At 41.1% G+C, this 20,605-nt stretch overlaps 1 protein-coding gene across 1 annotated transcript; it reads right to left on the reverse strand.

Moving 5' to 3' along the window:
- Positions 1-353: 353 nt before the first annotated feature.
- On the reverse strand, positions 354-18,101 carry LOC146388163 (neurexophilin-1). The gene is made up of 2 exons (XM_084925282.1): positions 17,514-18,101; positions 354-4,837 (listed from the first exon to the last, which is right to left on the reverse strand). Exons 1-2 carry the CDS (start codon positions 17,568-17,570, stop codon positions 4,064-4,066), a joined length of 831 nt encoding a protein of 276 aa, XP_084781408.1. The 5' UTR covers positions 17,571-18,101; the 3' UTR covers positions 354-4,063.
- Positions 18,102-20,605: the final 2,504 nt, after the last annotated feature.

Raw genomic sequence — 20,605 nt, forward strand, 5'->3', positions numbered from 1 at the left:
TGTATTTTAAAATGAAAGAGGAGTGCGAAGACGCACAACAAAGAAATTGAGAGTGAAAGAGACGAGAGGGGGGAAAACGGAACAGGAGGCTAATTAGGGGATGAAGTTATGTTCATGCATCACTCCAGTTGAAATATTTCCTTGGTCTCTCTCAACCCCATTTTCCTCCTTACTTTCTTTTCCTCTTCCTCTTCCTCTCTCTGCATATAAATCTGCAAGAGCCCTTGGCAAAAAATTTTGTCACATCTTTTCTTTGCCTTTGGCACACAGTATGGGTATGCAAATACAAGAAAATAGAGACTTCAGCATTGTTGACACACTCTTCCTACACACAGAGTACAACCAGATATTAATGCCGGAGCCTGTTTCTCTACAACTGAAGTGGCTCAAGTACTTCTGTGTACTTTATTGATTTTTAAAATGTTGAAAACCACATTAAATTCCATCATTTCATCCATACAGTATATCATCCACATGACAAAACCATGAGCAACAAAAAGGTAAAACAGACAACCTTCACTTCATGACCCACATTTAAATACAACTTTATTCAGATCTGAGGACTCTTATTCTTTATATATATATATATATATATATATATATATATATATATATATGTATGTATATATATATATATATATTTATTTATTTATATGTATATTTATTTTTTTGACAGTCTGAATTTGTTACTAATGTTTGTCGTGTGGATCAGTGTTGTCTTGCAGTCTCTAAGGCCAAAAAATCCACATCTGTTGGCACCAGGTGGGTCAACAATAAGGCTGCTGCCACCAACAACACCGTTCCATAGCGACATGACTTTCTCTTCAGCTTTGCCAAGCAGCCTTTCTTTATCTCGCCCCGGAGAGGCGGAGAGGGTGGAGTCTCTGTGAGAGTATTGCTGTAGATGTCAGAGGATCGGTAAGGAGCAGAGTGAGGAGCTTCTTCTCAGTGGGTAGCCCAACATGTGTCCTTGATATTTTCTATAATGGTACAGTGTTGAGGGCTCATGTTGACCAGTTTGATTCCTTCATATATGAGTATCCAACTTCTCTCCAGATGCCCTGCGGGACACGAGGAGAGGAATATCAAGGTTACTGGGCCGTATCTGTGATGGGCACTACAATGGCGTGCTCTCGAAGAGATTTCACGTCCTCACAATCCAGGGGTTTATGTAAGAACTCTGCTTTGAACAGCAGAGAAGAAAATACTTAAACCAGCACATCTTAAGACTGTGTGTGCGCACGCATTTGTTTGATGGGATATAACTATAGAGAGAAACAGATAGAGGGGAGACAGGAGTTCTCGCTGCCGATGTTCACTTGGCTCGACACTAAGCTCGCAGAGATTAGCCAGCTCAGCTCAGCACAGTGTGCTGGAGGGCAGGCAGGGCAGTAGTGAGGAACTACCCGCAGCAGGGTTCAACTTCAGGATAAGGGAGGGTACAGAGGCTGAAGCCAGTCAGCCAGGTCACACGTGGGGAGGAGACAACAGCATGAAGACAGCGGGGCACATGGCTGAGTAACATGCGGGTGTCTGGAGAGGAGAGGGGCAGAGAGAGCTGGTGGGTGAGGAAATGGATGAACAGAGCAGAAGGCAGTGGTTCTTTCATGCTGCTGGATGTACTTTAAACAGGTGAAACTTCCTCCAGTCAAGGAAAAGGACTTTAAGACAACAAGTATACTTTCAGACAAGTATCAGGTCTATAGTTTGAGTTGTTGTCAAACCTGTTTTGAATGTTCCACTGGGATTCTGTGAATGCTTTCCAAAAAAAAGAAGAAGAAGTAGCTCAGACTGTAACTGTGATGTGGCTGAATCAAAATCTGCCTCTGCTTGCTTTCACATAGTTGGAACTCTGATTGATTGAGCCTCTTTAGGGAAATCCCTTCAGTGATTGTTGATTGTGAAACGTATGGAATAAGAGGCACAGCAGACAGATAAGTGTGCTGTCAACAAGCAGGGCATCCAAGCATTTATGAAATATGTGCTTAGATAAAACAATAACATGCAGAAGGAGACAGAGGTTTGACTCAGACAGCTGAACACCATTTATAATGGCTGCGGGTGGTGTAGCTATCTGTCACCTGCAGACATGCTTGTGCACAGCTGACATTTGCTCCGGGCCACAGGTTGTGTGTTGCATATAGAGAAGAATCACCCCACTCTAAACTAAAAATCCAGCTCTGACGTGCAGATGTACAGCTCGTTGTTACTATCTTTAGCTGACGATGGTCTTTTTTTTTTTTTTTAACCTCCTACTCTTGCTCTCCAAGCTCATAAAGCGCAGCCAGAGCGTTGCATTTATGTCTGGCCTTATGCTACCCCCCACAGGAGGACGGCTTCATGGTGACTTTACTGCTGCTTGGGTCCACTTGCGAGATTGCTGTGCAGTTGCAGTCACACGTGTGTGCACAGATCTGGCTACATCACTGATGTCACAGTACATTAGCATCAAACTGGTTATCTTATATCAGTGTTTAATGACTCTTCACACCTGTCTTGTGACTGTTCATCGTTAATGAACCAAGAAGGCATTGTGTCCTCATAAACAGGACAGTGGTAACCTCTCAGCACACAACATGTCACCCTATTTAATTCATAGCTCCATTGTGGCTGCTCTCCACTGATATTGTTTGTGAGAGTAACATGAGATGGGCCAGCCAGTGGCCATTTATCTTAATGAGAGCAGTTAATTCTGGGCTGAGCTTTGGCTGCTGCCGCCATACAAAAACACAGCAATCCCTGTGAACGTCCTCTTATCCTCCTACCCGCTGACTTGATTTTCAGGAATACATTTTGCCCTCTCATTGAAACCATAATTAGTTCTAAAGGAGATTAAATTACATGTAATTATTATGATAATATTTTCATTTATTCAAGATAACGGGCTGACTTTAGTGAACACAGTATTTGTCGTGAGAGAGCAATCTCCCTCACACAGTCAAAGTTATCAAGGCGTGAAATCAGGAATCCTGACGGCAACAAAATGTAATCTTTTTCATACAGAGGGGACAATAGAAGGCGCTGCATACTCTACGTCTCCTTCTCCACTTTAATTAAAATAGCACACCGAATCTCCCCGTCTTTCACTCCCCTACCTTCTCTCTTAAGAGTGAAGGGCCAATTTTATCACTATGCAGAATCTAGTTATTTTCCTCACACTGAACTTGTCTTAAGCCCCGGTCCTGAATCTTTAATGAGCAATTTCTTTTCTTTTTTTTTTCTTTTTTTTGTAAATTTTATTATTTTTCCTCTCTCCACCTCCTATTTCTCTTTTATTGAACTGGGGTAATGTAACTGAAGGATATATTATGATTAGATTTTGCAGGTAAAGACTACACATCAGTGATACGGTAGGGTGGCTGCGTCAGAGAATGCAGATGGGAAAAGAGAAACCGAGTGTGAGAAGGGACTTTAAACATTGTTCTGGGGGTGGACGTTCCCTCACATTAAATATATGCCCTTTAAAAAGACTGAGAGTGTAACCTGAATGGTCCTATGGTTGGTTACACTTTACATTCATCTTCTCTTTATGAGAAAAAAATGATTTATGTTCCCTGTGGTATGTTTCAGTCAGTGTGGAACTTTACCATATTTATAAAGTTGGATTTTGCTTCAGCTCTCCAGTGGATCATATCAAAGATACAATACTGCGTTGTGACTTTGAAAAAGAAGAATTTTGTAAAGGGTGTTTAAAAGGACATTAAGACAACATTAACAAATGACTTAATGGAAGAGAGAAATAGCTGGCGAGAAGTTGGCATATAGAAACTGGTCTGAGGTAAGAATGTGCAAGTTGGCGGTATTTGATTTTTCCCTACCAGTCCAGTTAATGAATACTGCAGTTAAGCATTCCGAATGCCTCATTATCTGCATACTGTACTTTATGTTTTGCATATATGTTTATACATCTTACAACAGTCAGGCTACAGAGAGGTTTTTTTTAAAGTGTCTCGCTGCCGCTATGACATTCACAGCCTTGGTTTCCTCCTCACGAGTTGCAGTCACTCCCACTCATCCCCCTTTTCCTCTCTCCTCCTGCCTCTCCTCCCCGCCTACAGGTCCTCTAGCCCGAAGGCAGGTAGGGCATCTCGTTATGGTAGTTGTAGTCCGGGCAGACCTTCTGCACCAGGCGGTAGTCCGTACTGTAGAAGGAAATATAGATACAGATGACCTTGAAAGGCTTGGAGCAAATCCAGGACACGTGGCTCTGGATCTGCTCCTGGAAACAGGTCTTGGATGGGTCATAGTTGCACAACGAGGTGCGTTTTTGGCGATCCACCTTCTCATAGTCTACGCGGCAGTTGAAGATCTTGGAGTCCTTGGGGTAGACCACACTCTGGCGCTCCAGGTCAAACTCTACTGCCTTGACAGGTGGTACCAGGCTGACTGAGATGTTGCCCTGGCCTGTGGAGTTGTGTCGAAAGTAGACGCTGAATGTGCCGTTACCGTGATCCACAATCTTGCCGGTGATTAGCAGGTTAAGCCTTACTGTCTTGATATTGGAATAGAAGTCTCCCCAGCCAAACATCTTCTTGAACTTGCCGGTTTTAACAATTGGTCGGCGTTTGACCCTGGGGTTCGAGGCGTCGGGTTTGAGCAGATCACTGCCCAACATCTCCCAGAACTCCTGTTTTGAAAACTCCTGCTTTGAGAAAGGGACTGGAGAGTGGTAGGGCAGCTCCAGAGAGGTGGCGTTAGCAGCTCTGCTTTTACTGTGTAGCATCCAGCGGCTCAGGGGTGAGAGCGAAGCCTGCCCGCCCAGGAGGCCCACTGTCTGGGAGGAGTCATCTGAGGAGCTCTTGGAGTTTGAGGAGTCATCTTCTTGACTCAGCGCCACCTGGAGAGTATTGTGGAGGAGGGGATCAGAGAAGGTAAACGGAGAAAAAAAAAGGTATAAGCAATTATTAGCAAGGTAGAAAAAAATGTAGACAGAAACCAAATTAACAGTTTGATCAATACTTAATTTACTGTTCATACCTCGAGAGATTTTAACTGACATTCTATCAATGTTTTATTTATATATATTTATATAACTTTACACGTAGTGCTATTATTAAAATCTTTTGTTTACCTTGGCTGAGAAAGAAATACTCCCTTATGTCACGTTCTCACAGACGCAGTGTAATTCCCTAAGCTCACTAGGCTCCATCAGCTACTTGGGAGGCCAGAGGGATCAAAGAACAGCTTCAAACACAAAATCCACATCATAAATGAATTCACGTGGCATGTGTGACTCCTGTGTTCTTGAACAGTTTAATCAATATTTGTGAAAGTGGATATTTTTCTGCAAAGGATTTGAAACAATGAAGAGCTGCAATCAGGAAATGTGTCCTGAAGTTGTTTCTTACAACAATCAGTGGAGTTTTTGGACAAGTATTTGCCTTCATACTAACTGTTATGAAGTATTTTTTCCAAGTTGAGAATTAATTAATTAAATTTCGCCAGAACTAAATTGCAAGATAATCCACCTGGAAAGATTTTTTTCTTCCTTGTATTAAAATCCTAAAGGAAAGATGTCAGTGGAAAGTAGAGACTAAGCTATGTTTCTTTTTTTAAAGTGAGCTTTTTGCTTTTTAAGCACTCCGGTATGAGTGCATGGGGAAGCTGTTATGGCCTCGAAACATTTGGTTGGAGGATCAAAGTGTTTGAGGGTGGGGAGGTGGGCAAATGGGAGGGCCTGAGAATAAAGTGTAATGTCCAATTAAGACTTCCAGTGTTTTAATTAAAGAAAAAATCTGTATCGGCAGACACACAAAGCTGTCAGATGTTAACATCAACTGAAGGGAGGGGAAGAGGAAGGAGGGAGATAACATAGTGCTGCTGTGCTCAGCAGTAGCTTTGTGATGAGTGTGTGAATGTGCTTGCAAAGTAATGGGTAATTATTCAATGGTAATGATCTATTAACAGGTAGCTTCTGTCTAATGTGCCATGGAGGTATCCAGAATTGTTGTGTCCTTTGGATCTGACAGTAAGGAACACACACTCACATCGTCTGTGAATTTTGAGTTGTGGTAAATGCAAACAATAAGTGATGCAAATGCGAGCGCTGGGGTAAGTTTGTGTATGTGTGTGCGTGCGTGTGTGTGAGTGCGCTCTACCCAGAGAGATTTTACAATGATGCATAATGCATGGATCTCTGTCTGTGCTCTGATCCATCTACTGTCTTGACTGCCAGGGCTTCCTTATACAGGCTTAGTCAGGATTATTAAGTCTGACTCATTTTTATTCCATTTTATGCAGGTTTTTCAAGCTCACTCAGATTTGTTCACTTGCTCTGCAGTTAGTCAGTGATATTGATTCTTCTGTCTCTCTAAAAACATGTATTTCCTTTCATAACAACGTGTATCGCATTTTAACTGTCTTGAAAGGATTCCCACTGATGTGGTTGTGGTCTGGTGTGTGGACTCAGATGAGAGGACACCATTTTTCCCTTAATCTGGCTTTATTCCCATGGGGCTGTTACAGGCCAGATGCCCTCTGCTCTAGTTACCTGTCTGCTGCTACGCTACACTGCCGCTTAGATCCTTCAGTCTCCCCACGGGGGCCGATAACAGTCCTGACAAAGACTCCTTCCTCTTGAAACAGATAGCTTCTTTGAGAATCCCAAACTCATTAATAATGAACCAAAATTCAAAAGCGCTTAGACTTATTGATTTTAATCTTTTCAAACATATCTTTGGTTTTTTTTTTCTTTTTCTCTCATTTTTTCTTTTTAGACCAGAAAGTTGAGGCTAGACAGGATGACTTTGATGACATACCATTACCCATGGCTCCTATTGAAGGACTAGTTTGTGTTTGATTTCTCTTCTTCAGTGAGCCCGTGGCTGCTGGGCACAGAGGGTAGCAATCTGCCTGCCTCCCCAGATAGCACTCAAGAGCCCCTGCGGTGTCCTACAGTTTCTATGAAACTGCCCATTTGTTTTAAGATCCTCATCACTTTGCCAGCAATTCTCAGATGGTGCCAGTGCTCGTATCTGAGCAGAAACATATTGCAACATGCTTTGTTGTAGCTTACACATTAAGCAAAGTATCCCTCCTCCTTCCCTCTTTTGCACAGTCTTCATTAGGGAGTCAGAGAGGCTGGGCTGCAGGAGTAGAGATGAAGTAAACGCCGTGCTATTGTTAAACAGAAGATTTAAATGTCTGGCACTGCTGGAAGTGTCAGATCCAGTGTACAGCATCATTGTCAAAGGCAAATGGAAGAATAAGCTTAATTTGGCTCTGAAGAAAACCTGAGTTAGAGCGACAATGATTACTAGAGTAACAGAACACACTCTGAGCACCAGTCCAAACACAATGCCTTTAACTGGAGTTGTGTTTTTGGCAGTAAATGGATACTACTGTTTGTGGTTTCACTGTTGAATGATGTATCTTAAAGGTAAATGAAGTCACACATTATATGGTAGCACATGACATTGCTACCTTCTGAAAGACTGCACAGTGCTACAATTCTTATCCCCTTTGCATTTAACTATGAAAGTAAAGGAATCTTATGATTTAAGATATTGTAGAATAACTGAAATTAGTTTCGTTTTCAGAGTGAAAAAACGGAACGTTTTCCTTCAATTTAGGGGAATGTTTCTATATTTGGGAAACAAAAACATTGTTTTGTTAACAATCCAGCACTAAATGCCATCTGCTTTGGGTATTTAAATAAACCACTTGCTTTCAGATTTATAATCTAATCTAACAGATGATGATGTACTGTGAGTACCTTGCCTTTTTTAATGATCAGTTTCATAAAATTTTAAGAAGTGTTTTAAAGAGTTAGAAAATGCGCACTTGTTCCAGGGCTGTTAGCCACTATACCAAAGTCTTATTGTTCACTAGGTCATCCTAAAATATACAACATAAACCAGCCATATATTGCAACATAGTGTAATGTTGCTTTGAAAAACCAGAAGAAGTTTCTCTCAGAGTAAGTTTGTTTTGTTTCATGAAGCTTGGCAAGATGTATCCCAGCTTTAATACTGTATGCAAAGTGTGGGCGATGGGCAATCGGGTCTTAGTGAGGGGGTGGAGGTTCGGGGTGATTTTGTCATTTGTCATGTGCACTAAGTGAGTCAGTGAAACGGCTGGAGAGGATGGGAGGTGGCTGCGGGCTCTGTCGCTGTGGTAATTGTGAGTCATTCAGCCTCAGTGAGCACAGGCCCCAAGCCTCTCTAGCAGCAGGACGTATGGTAGGGGAGCGATCCTCAGAAGCCTGGCTGCTCCACAGGCAATAATCAGCCTGTTACTGTGACAGGTACACCGTTTTAACCCCTTTCCCCTGGTGACAGAAACACTCTGTTGCCATAATATAGCGCAGAGATCATGGGGTGACTTAAGTAAAATCTCCACCATAACTCACAGAAGTAAGGGACTGGTGATAGACCACTGTTTCTAAGAAGTAGTCTACACATTCTGACATAACTTGTGACTGTTGGAGATATCCTGCAAAATATACTTCACAGATGAAGAGATACATGGATTTCACATCTCTATTGTGAACAGATTAGGTAATCAACTTCAGATTTTTTTTCCTTCTCAATGAGGATTTGGCATTTTCTTCTGTTTTGTACCTTTGCTGATATTTTTTTCAAAACAACAAAATCAAATAATTAAATCAACTACTGTTGTAAAAAGGAGTTGTAGCAACAAAACTACATTAACTGCACCCGTCTTATTGTCTTTCAGCAGACTGGCTTGGTTTTCGAGACCGTTCGCATTCCCAGCGTGTAACATACCAACGATTTGTCACGTCCCGAGACATCCCATAGGAACGCGAAAGGTAGTCTTCCATGTCGCCATGATACGAGCCGGATTGCGGATGGAATCCAATAGAATGACACTCCCGGCGGTAACACAAGTTCCAGCCTTGTATTCCAGGCCTAACCTTAATCCTAATCCTAATCTTATCCCTAATCATATTAGATAGTGTTTTCCAAAGTGATTAATGATGAGAAACTAAAATGAATGTACATGTGTAGATTCATTCCTCATGTTTCCGACCGCGTAACATACCGACAATTTGTCATATGGCGTCGTATGTTACGTTTTGAGATGAGAATTTGTTGCGTTTTCAGTGCGTTTTTCTCTCACTGATCTTCAGGCTTTGTTTTCGGTCACAGCATGTACTTGTTCCCATTGAAAACACTTCAAATCCCATTGACTGTACACTTGCTGCTGAGCATCAGATCTCATGAACACAGTGGTACATTCTGCAGCTCAAGAATTAGATGTTTTATAATGGAGGGACCAAAATGTAATAAAAATGCAATCAGTGGGAAACAAACTGTCAAAATGAATGATAATATTGCAATGGATTGCCTTATTAGCTAAAATGGCATTGCCATCGTAGTGTTCATCATAGGGTTTATGTGAAGCTTTTGTTGGGGCACCTGAGCTGAATGTAGTGTGTCAGTTTTTTGACATACAGCTTACATATGTATCTTTGCGTGTTATATGAATGCATGAGCTGGAAAAGAGTAAACTTATTGATTGAATCCTTCAATGGGGGCCACCCGATGGGGCTTAAGCATGTGCTTGTCCTGCAGAGCTGACAAGTTCAATAAGCACTCCACTTTCCTCTGGCTGTTGAGTTGAAATATTCATCTCTAATATGACATCAATTTTTAATTAAAGACCGAGGCAGCTCAGATTTCTTAAGTGTTAGTCAATGCTTCATCCACACTACCACCTTACCCACACCCCACCCGCGCCTCCTTTCCCCATCTCCAGATGTAATATGCTCACTGCAGGAGATTTCTCTGTTACATGATTAAAGTCTGAAAATGGCTGTGCCCTTATAACTAATTATTCTTCTAGCTAGTGTAGATCCAAGAAGAGGTGAACGAGAGAAAGGTAATTTCACAAGAAACAAGCCATTTGACTCTTAATGAATAATTTACTCCAGCTTCTCTGGGGTCACTGGAACTAAGATTTGCGGTACGTGAACAAACTCAATACACTCAATAGTTTTTATTCAAAACTATTTTTTCTAACATACTCTGTCTTTCTGCATCCTCCACCCTTCTTTTTTCCAGCCCATTTTGGACATGTTCACTTGTGCGGTCCCAGAGGACTTGGGCTCATTTTGTATGCTCAGACTGAAGCTAGACTCTGAATTGGCTATCAAATTTTTACATTATAAGATATCGACAAGTTGGCAGTGCGAGGGAGGATGGAAAGTGGCAGCAGGGGATGGTTTCTCCCCAGTTATTCCCCACAGAGTGGGGACCAAAGCAAGGGCTGGTAGACTCAGCTGATTAAAGCAACTGCTACAGTAGTCATACCTGTCTGGTAAAGGCTGGGAGGACTGCAGGATTGTCTCATGGAGGCATAAAACCCTCAGTTAAATGCCCTTTTTATTAAGGGCTGTTGTCTGATACAGTGCGACAGAGTTTCTGTTAATTTTTGAACCCATATAAATGAAAATAATTTTGTCATTCCTGCACAACCACCATTAATATGCTCCCGAGGGAGGCTGTTAAATTGCTTCAGTGGAGAGGTGCTGAGTGGCCAAATCAGACAATGGTTTAGCTGTGCAACTCCCAGCTGAGAAAGTGTGTAACTGTGTGAATGGGCTCCTTTTACACTTATAGTAGCTCTAAAAAGGTACTGAATCTTGGGATTCTCTCATTAGCGGACAGCTGTGGTTGAACTGAGAATATGTTGGGTCACTGTCATTTAATTTATACGTGCGCTAGATGTGTTCACATTAGCATGGTAAATGCGCATGCCTAGCCGACTGCTTTGAGGTTCTGTCTGGCATTACGAGTGGCATACACATAAAGCTGCTAAAGTGAATATGTAAACCTCATTTACATATGACAAACAGGTCAGACACTTAGATGTCTGAAGTTCCGGTCGTCTCAGCAGTCTTCTAGCTGAATTTAGACTTTTCAGTGTTTTAACTGATTAAACCAAATGTAAGCAGGAAGGGGAAACGTGATCACAAGTGCTTGCTTGTAAGACATTTGACACTCTGCAGTCCATCTCAGCTGGACTGGACACAATCTGGAAATGTCACCAGAGGAACAGAAACACGATTCAGTTTCTAAAGGAGAGATGCTATAGGTAAAGTAGCCCTGTAGATAGAGCTTTATTCTATCTATCTATGAAGATAATTTTCTTGTTTTGTTCATTTTTTTTTTTATCATTAAGAGCCTGCTTCATGGTACATTTTATTCCTACAACCATAGTGATAACTGAGAGCATTTTTAGATTTATGAAGTGATGAAAGGAAATTGCCAAAGGCACCTCTATGAAAACCCTTTGACTCTAATGTGCCAAGAAGAATTGGGAACCTGGCTTTGTTCAATGTTTAAATGTCTGTTTTGGAAAAGTATGTGCATTACTTCAATATGATTTGCATATTTGAACATTTAACCATCATTTTTATCATTTTTTAACCATTCTTACATAATATCTTGCTCAAATGACAGTTATTAACATTAATGTCGTGTCCTGCAACTATAAAATGGTAAATATAAAATATAAATAATTTGACCATGATAAAGCTCTATAAAAATCTAGTTTGGTTTCTTTTATTGAAAAAAATGGATAGATTAATTAAGTTACCTTAGCTTAAGCAGTTAATAGACATTTAGGTGTCACTTTTGAGATGGCTTGTGTGATCTGTGTAACTCCTCAAATTGATGTTTCATGTAGCAATGTAATAAAAAAATCAGAAATCAATGTGCTTTGCAAAAACATTCCCATTATCCATTTATTCCTGCATTCCCGTGGCTGTGCATTTTCTATAATTGGAAACCCCTGTATAGACTCTCAGCAGGCCTTGTCTGGAGATGTGCACCACTCTGACCCTGAAAATCACTGTACCGTCACTGGTCGGCACGCTGGTAAACTGCATACTAGATGGTCAGTCATGCAGAACAGACTGTTTACAGATTTTGAAAGAAATGAGAATATTAATGGGCTTCTGCACACTGGTTTCAGTCTGGTCTGGCAGCTCAAGCAACACTATGATGAGGTCAGCATGAAAGCTTTGGTTTTCTTCAGTGTTAAACTACACTGACAGCCTAGTGTTCCCCTTTCAAATAAACCCAAATCCCCTGGTCCCATATTGCCTTTTCCACTATTGCTGAGATGCCTACAGATTTTAAAACAATGAAAGCTTCACTTTATATTGATACTTCCTATAACAGTTTGTATTTTCAGAAAACATTCAAACAACTTTGACTATTGTTAGCTCCTGCAGAAGCTCTGTGAAATTAAAATGTCGGTTATGGATTTTCCCATCCTTAGTTATTCCTTTGTGCGAAAGTCATGCGCATCTTTATCTGGCTCCCCGGGGAGTTACACCCACTCATTATACCCGAGGCAACGAGTCATTTTTCTTTAAGCTGTGCACTGTAATCCACACTTCACTATCTGAACCAGTAGACAAACCCACAGATATTCTTTCAGGGTCTGCTCTGTCTTCCCTGCAGTCTCCTAGAAAGCAATGCCACAGTAAATTGTGCTGGTTTTGAGGAGACAACGTATTCTGTCTGAGGACAGCTTGGCGCTTCAATATGAAGGGCTGTCAGTGTGTCAGGGTGTGTGCTTTCTCTCTGTCTGTCTGGGTCTCTGCTGTGGGGCTGCCTGGAGCCTGTGGGAGGGGCTCACTGGGTGGTCGGGGGTGGTGGAGGAGGTGCACCTCTGGGGTCCTACATGCTGTGCATGCTCATAACTCAAGCCGTTTTACCCTGCAGGCAATAGGCTGCAAAGATTGTCCAGCACTGCTCATCTGCTGCTGCGTCATATGTTGTTTATATGTTCTGCGACTGCTCCTAGCTGTTTAATTTGTTCAAATGAAACAAAGAGGAAAATAGCGCCAGAGCCACACAGGTAAAGTGACGAGAAGAGAATAAGAATCAAAAAGCAAAGACATCAAATTTAAGCCATATTCAAGGATGCCCGAATTATCTGAGAAAACCAATTACTTTTCTAAATGCATTATTAATAAAAAGACACTAATCTTAGCAATGATAAAGTACTCTGCATATTTTTTACAAAATGATCTGGAAAAAATACAAATAGTGCTAGATCCAGAAGCTCATGTAAATAAACGCTGAAGCTGATTGATGCTGTAATAACAATAAACTCGAAATGTTGTTTTGATCAGTAACAAGGGGATATTGTTTAACTTATCTTCCTATCATTACCCCAGAATTAAGAATTATGTGGAAGTGGTTAAGCCTAAAAACACTATTATCTACAAGTCCATTAGATTTTTAGTTTCCTGAATAAAAAAGACTCCTATTGATACTGAAGTTTAGATATTTGAGTAAACTTTTCTGGTTATTTAATTACTGCTTGCTTGAAGGGTATGACCTGAATTGTCATTTTCCTCTACGTTGATGGATAAAACATGATGCGCATTTTCTGCTGCTGATGATAAAGATACAATGAGATGATCATTTTCCTCTTCACGTCACCCAGTTATGACATTCATAACTATACGGCACATACCCTCAGCACAGTAGACTGCTCGGCTTGCATGGATACAGAGCCGACCTTCTCTTATGATAGAAATTTGACAATTATGAATGAGTTTTTGTGTTTCCAGCATCTGCGTGGGATGTGAGGCGCAGAGTGAAAGTTTATAAGCTCTGACGTGCCGATTGCAACACCGATGGCAAAGAGGACGAGAGCGGGAAGGCTGGAAAAAAAAACTGTGCTCGGTCTGGTGCGGCTGTGCACGTTTGTGACTACATGCAATGTATGCAGCATCGGACTGAATTTTCTTCTATTTGTTTCGCAAGATGAGGTGGTATGTATCTGGGTGGACAAGGTCAGTGACCCTGCTAGGAGGACAGGTATCTAAGAAACATGAATCTAAGAGTTTGTGACAGGCCAGAATGGAGAGAGGAGTCTGATGTGGTTAGAATTAGCGTCAGGCAGCCTCTGCTCTTTAACTACACGCACAAATCTTCAGGTTTGCACAGAGTGCGTTTGTCGCACCATGCTGTCTTCTGCTGTTTCAGACACAGCAAATGCTGCCTGGATTTAATGTCTTTTGTTGTCTCAGTTTTTGTGCTGTTATGCTTTTGTGATGTAAAATCTTGTCTTTGTCACAGAAGTGATTTTGGCTCTCCAGCTTTAAATGTAACAGCGCAATTTGTTATTAATTGATGCGCCGTCTTGAGTGAGTGTTTCCTTGCTGATGGCAAAGTCAAATGGAGGGTGTGAGTAAAAGTTAAGAAAGAGAAAACAGAACAGCACTAGTTCCCAATTTCCCAGTGTGAATTCTTCAAAGTGTCACATTTTCTTTTCTTTTCTTTTTTTTTTTTTAAATTACTTACACGCAGAGCGAACGGTGTGGCATGTAGACCTTGAAATATGTGTGAATGTCTCCACAGAAATTCAATTTGTAAAAAGTGACATTCGGTGCTCAGCTACAGAAGTGAAATTCAGTTATCAAGCATGATGGCCAGTGTCTTCATCTGTGCAGAAAGCAATCAGTGTGAGCATAAAGCGGTTCTGTCTCTCACGGCCACAGAAAGGCTACCTGGGGCTACCCTTTCCAGAAAAATCTGGTGAGAAAGAGCATCTGTGATTCACAAATAGTCAAGCCTACGTTCCCCCAGAGATTTTTAATACATGAAGGTTACAGCACAAAATTACTTAACAAAAAGCTCTTTTTGAATATCTCCATTTACTGAACTGTAGAGACGAAATTCTCCTTGTCAGTAAAATTATAGTTAGGTTTGCATTTTCAAGTCTAAAATAACACAAATGTGCCATGTTGAATACGAGTAATGCATTTAAAAGCACAAGGTTCTTCAAACAATTGCAGAGAAGAAATTCTGCAGCTCACTGGAGTATCAGAGTTCAATGCCCTTTTCGAGGACACTTCATTCTTTTATTGATAGTTCTTAAGATTGTTGAAAGAGAGAGCTGCACATCTCGTTGACCTCACTCCTCCCAGGTTTCACTGGCTGGTCTGAGATTTCATCCCATCAACCCTGGTTCATCTACAGGGCTGCGTTTGTAATTACAAGTGGATTAACATGTGTAATTCTGCGAAAATCACACAGAATCTGTGATGACTGTCAATTAGGGGTATAAACCTCTGAGGCAGATGTTTAGCTGACACCTTTTTTAGCACCAATATCTTGGTTCACTCCATCTCTTTTCTTTCATTCTTACATCTGCTTACACCTGTCTATTTGCCCTTCCAAAACTAAACATTTTCACATTAGAGCTGACTCACTTTCATCCTAAGTATTCAATAGACTATCTTGAGAAAATTCACTGTAGCGATTTAGTTTAGTGAAACAAATGCAGTCAGATTGCTGAGCTTCACTGATGAAAAATAACTCCAACTGCTGCCAAAAATAAACATAATTTCTCAAGCAGTCAATTATACAACTGAGATGGCTTTTATTATTCATAACCCTTCATTCAAATTCAGGGAATAATTAACATTTGAAACACATCATTCATCACATAAACAACAACCAGAGTGGCACCTTGTGTTAATAGTCGTCTGTATTAGTAGCCATTTGCAAAAGATCCCTCGAGACTGAACCCTCTCTGAAAATTGCAGCGCTATTACAACAGAAATCATCCAAATCAAATTTTTAATGCATAGCAGGCTCATTTAATTATTAATCACTGCTCCATTACTTAATAAAAAGTTACTTAATTTATTAATTGCTCCATAATTTATCAATGTCACAGGGCTAATGAATTACCCAAGATTCCCTGCTGAGGGATGCCGTGTACGTTTTTCATAGATACATGGTCTGGCGAGAGGGAGAAAAAAAGTCTCTAATTAATGTCATTATCATTTAGCCACAGACCTTCTGGGTTACAATAGGCTGCGGCCCTGCAGCTCACAAAACGCTGCCAGAACCAAAACAACAAGTGTGTGTTAAGCCTATTATCCCCACTCTTGTATCTAGTTATACAACAGCTGAAAAGGCACTCGTCCCCCATATTTTAAGACAGCGTGTGGTCTCATATTTCACAGAGAACAGAAGAATCCGTTGAAAGAGCTCCATCTCAGCCAAGAATATCACTGACTCTGTTAAGTCACTTAAAACCAATGTCTGTTAGACCTCAGATCCTCAAAAGAGCTATCACTTTATTCTGAGTATCTGAATAATACCTTAATATGAAAACCACAAGGTCATCCTTGAAGGAATGCCGTCACAGACGGGTTGAACAGCCACTCAACCTCACTTCAGTATTTCAGTCACTCATGTTTTTGTTTTTTTTTGGGATCTGGCTCATTCCCTGGGCCCTGAGATGACTGAGCTCCCCTTAGCCTAGGGGTTTCCGAACAGAAGGATGTTTTCAAGTTTTCTCATGCGATTTAAGAGCTGACTTCTCATTAAAGGCTGCTTTTTAATAAATCTAGAAGCGCACATGAAAGAGGAGTGGGTGATCCAAATTAAATTGTAAGGTTATGCAATGCTGGAAGTATTATTTAAGCTACAGAAACTTCAGTGTTTACATATCCATTATAGGATGGCAGGAGTGTTGTGTATGAATCCATTTAGCATTAATTTGCTGAATTAGATCTCATAAATTTCTCCTCACCTACTGTATAAATTCAGTCTTTAATCACATTGTTCAATAAGGTAAGAGCTCTCACAGCAAAGACTACAAAAACAAACCAGCGCTTTTATCTTTCTGTGGATCTTTCACATGAAAAAGTATTCAAGCTTTTGTCTTGCTGATTCTGCTGTACCGTTTCACACACAAGAACCTTGGGGCATGGCCCTGTAGTGTAAAGGTGCTACAGCTTATATCAAATCAAAGCCACAATTTAAAGAGTGCTGAAATGTGGCTTATATCTTGTGTATAATGCATTTTTATAACGCCTGGTTTTCACGGAAGGTTAAATAAACTTTTCCTCAGTTGATTCACAGTTTTGCGTTTGATATTTTGGAGTTCAATTGATAAAGTAAATCATAAATTTGTAACACTGTAACTTTTTAATGGCCATGTAGTGTTTGTTGACAGTGTTACAGAGCTGAGGACTGAAGCGGCTCCAAAGACGCACAGAGTAAAACAGATTTGTGACAAACACCGATGGCACGGTGCGCTCCGCACGCTGCCAGCACGAGTGTCCACCGAGAATAGTGACACTGCGCCCGGCGTACCCGAGACGAGCGGGGTCAGAGTGAATGTTATTGTCTTAACAATTACTAGTGATACAAAAAAACAAAACAAAACAAAGAAACCAGACATCAGCAGAATTTGGTTTGCAGTCAACACAGTGCTGTCATGCAGCAGTCGAGGATTATCTCTGCATCTTTGTAAGAAGCACAAATGACCTGCACGTCTCGTAATTTATCATTTCCATCAAATTAATCTAAGCTGTCAGCTGCTATCCACGCACGTCTGCGCAAACATTTCCCCTTTAATTGGCGTATATCACGGAGTTTGGAAGTTTGTACTCTACGGTATATTCTGACGCAGAAGGTATTTTGAGGTAATTCGGAGAAAGATGCATAAAGACCCCAGTGTGACTTTTTTTTTTTTCTTTTTGCACACTCCCACTCTTTTCTTACCAAACAAGCGGTTCCGTTGAGGAGGAGCAGGATGAAGCCTCGGTTGGGACGCATCATTCCGGCGCGTAAAACCCACAGTCCCCTGCCCCGGCAGGAAAAAAAAGAAAAAGAAAAAAGAATATAAATTGTTAATGGTAAGAACAACAAACTCCCGAAGACGGGCTTTTCCTCCTTCAGGAAGATGCTCTTCCTACTGCACCCGGTCCCATTCGGCTGGCGCACGGTCCCATGCCCATGCCTGACTAAAGTGCTGTTTCCACAGACCTAAAAAACGTAGGAAACCACTTGGAGTGATTCTCTACTGTCTTTTCTTTTTTTTCTCACCAATCCCGTGTTTGAGTCAGATTACATATGGTGTGAGAAATCCATGAACATGCGGAAGGCTGTTATCATCCATGCAAAAATGAAGCGATTCCGGCTCAGAGTTAAACGGGTGCACAGGGTGGTGGGTAGATCATATCTGGTCACTGGTGCCAGTGGAGATCCTGGAGGGATGGAGCTGCAGCCTCCTGCAGAAACTGAGCGATGCTGAGACTGGCAAGAGCAAACAGACGTTTTAACAGTTCTCGCTCTCTCTCTCTCTCTCTCTCACTCTGCCTCTACCTCACTCCCTTCCCCTACCCATGTGTTTGTGCCTGTCCCCCTCTTTCTCCAGTCTCCAATCTCTGTTTCCCTTTCTTACCCCCTCCCTTATCTCACTTTCTTCCCACCTATCTAGCATCTCCCTCTTTCAGTTACCTTCTCTTTACTCAGTTGATCCAACATATAATTAAATAAGTTACAATAAACCTAAATATCCAGTAGTTACACAACAATAAGCATCTGTCCCACTTGTGTGAGGGCTTGAGTGTTTTCCATTCCCTTGTGAGTATTTCTGACATGAGTTTTTTAGCCTACAGCAGTCGGCATTACTAATCCACTGACAACTCTGTGGGTATTTCTCACCAGCAACCCTGTCATTAAATATAATCATCACTGTGGGTGGGTGAAAATCATTGATTGGGAAAGACTGGATCTTTTTTCACACTGCACTTGTCACAACAAAAACAACTCTTGTCATATGGTAACTGAGGAGGTTAATGCTGAGCTGTGGATCTAGAATGCATTTGATCCTCACACACGTTGTCACATCATACACGGTATCGTCAGATTGTTTGTCCTCCCCAAAGGACACCGAACTGGAGCCCTGCTGAAGGGTATTGACGTACACGATGAACCAGTGACCGTCACCTCAGTCCGGTGTGATTAATAAAGAGTTTTCCCCAATAACACTCACTTCATTAGAAGCAGGTTAATGGACTGAAATGCGTGATATCACTACACAGGTCCCCTGGCTCCCAGCGGCTCGATTTCTGCTTAATTGCACTTATAGATGAGCTTTACGTGAGCTGTCCTCCCTGTATCTTTACACACACTGCAGCACCAGAGGAAGACCTGCTCTATATCTTTTTGTCACTAGGTCAGAACTTTTTATATCTGTGTTGTTTTATCTCGGATTTAGCCATTTAAACCCTTTGTTAATGTTATTTTACTACCTGCTAATAATGCATATGGTGTTGTGTGCAACAATAAAAGGGTTTATTGATCTCAGTTCATGGGGTTAATTGGCTCAACTGGATGCATTCTGTGGGACCTGACCCCTAAAGGAGCTAGGTAATACCTGGGGGGTCACTGGAGGAGAGGAAGCCCTGTCAATCTAGTGTGACTGAAACTTCAAAGAGTTAGAGCAAAAATAAATTCTTTAAGACAGCCGCTCTAGTCCAGCCATCTGCCTGTGTGCACACATACAGATTTGCTGCTCATTATGATGCAGGAAATGCTGATGGAAGGTGGGAATGAGCTCATCAACTGAGGAGGTTTCTTGATCTGTCTCCCTTTTTTATTGGATTATTTCAAACACTAAACGTGCCTCTGTATAATTCAAGCAAGCCTCTTCAGTTACCCTAGGTATAAGCGGGGTCTTTGGGAGAGGAAACATAACCTATAAAGGGAGATCTGCTCCCCAGCCCACAATCTGAAGAAACAGCAACCATAATAAAACTCCTTTTTAAAACGCAGCACGTTCATTTATACGCACACTTTCACTCCTGCACATAATTATGGAGCCATAACTCAGCCTGTATACTCTCTGGGGAGAGCTGCTGCTATTTTTTACTCATATGAAAAAAAAAAGAAGAAGCATTGTGGATGCTAAGATACCCATCATTTGACACCCAGGATTGACTTATCTTAATGTTGTTTCACACATGACTCACATCAGCATGACAAATAGGAATTTGTGTTTGTGTATTTCCCTTTTTATTCCTCTCTCCTGGCAAACTCCAACAATTGTGCTCAATCATTGCATTGCTTGACACGTAATCCTATTTCACAGTATAATTCAGCTTGAATGTGGAGCTGCAGGCGACAGACAGTCCAGACCCAGGCTGAAAGGTTTATAGATGAGTATTGGCTGCCCTCTAGTGTCTTTCATCAGTTCTGGACCTTCAGAATGGAGACAAAGCTTCATTAAGCAGGAGAGGTCATTAAAGGGTCAGTTCACCTGAATGCATATTTAAACATTTTTCCTTTTTTCCCATTTTCCTTTTTTGTTTTTTTCTTTAATGAGTGGAGTCATATTTTCTTAGTTCATGAGGTTCCCACACAGTTGAGGTTATACTACTGCTACTGATGCCGGTGAAAAGAAGAGAATGTAACCACACATGTAAAGAAAATTTAAAGGCATTGCAAATATTCACATTCCATGTGTTCTGATAAATATGAAACACCTACACAAAACCTGATCTAAGTCTGTTTTGTTGTTGTTTTTTAAACAAGAAGACAGAAGCAGATATCAGCTGTCAGAGCAGCCCAGCACTCTGTCCTGTTCATTCACACATGGAGACATGGTGATCGTAATGTGTCTTCCTATTACAGATCAAACTAAGATTTTTAGTTTGATCAGTTTTTGTGTAGGTAGTTCACATTTATCCTCGAAGGTCACTTATATCTATTTCTGAACAAGGCTGACAGCTGAGCTGTCATCCATGATTAAACTTTAAATGCAAGTTTTATGAATAACAAAAATAATGTAATTTGGGCAAAACGCAAAT

The sequence above is a fragment of the Perissodus microlepis genome, chromosome 4, assembly GCF_051167445.1.
Source record: "Perissodus microlepis isolate ML-2025 ecotype Zambia chromosome 4, ASM5116744v1, whole genome shotgun sequence".
Lineage (NCBI taxonomy): Eukaryota > Metazoa > Chordata > Actinopteri > Cichliformes > Cichlidae > Perissodus > Perissodus microlepis.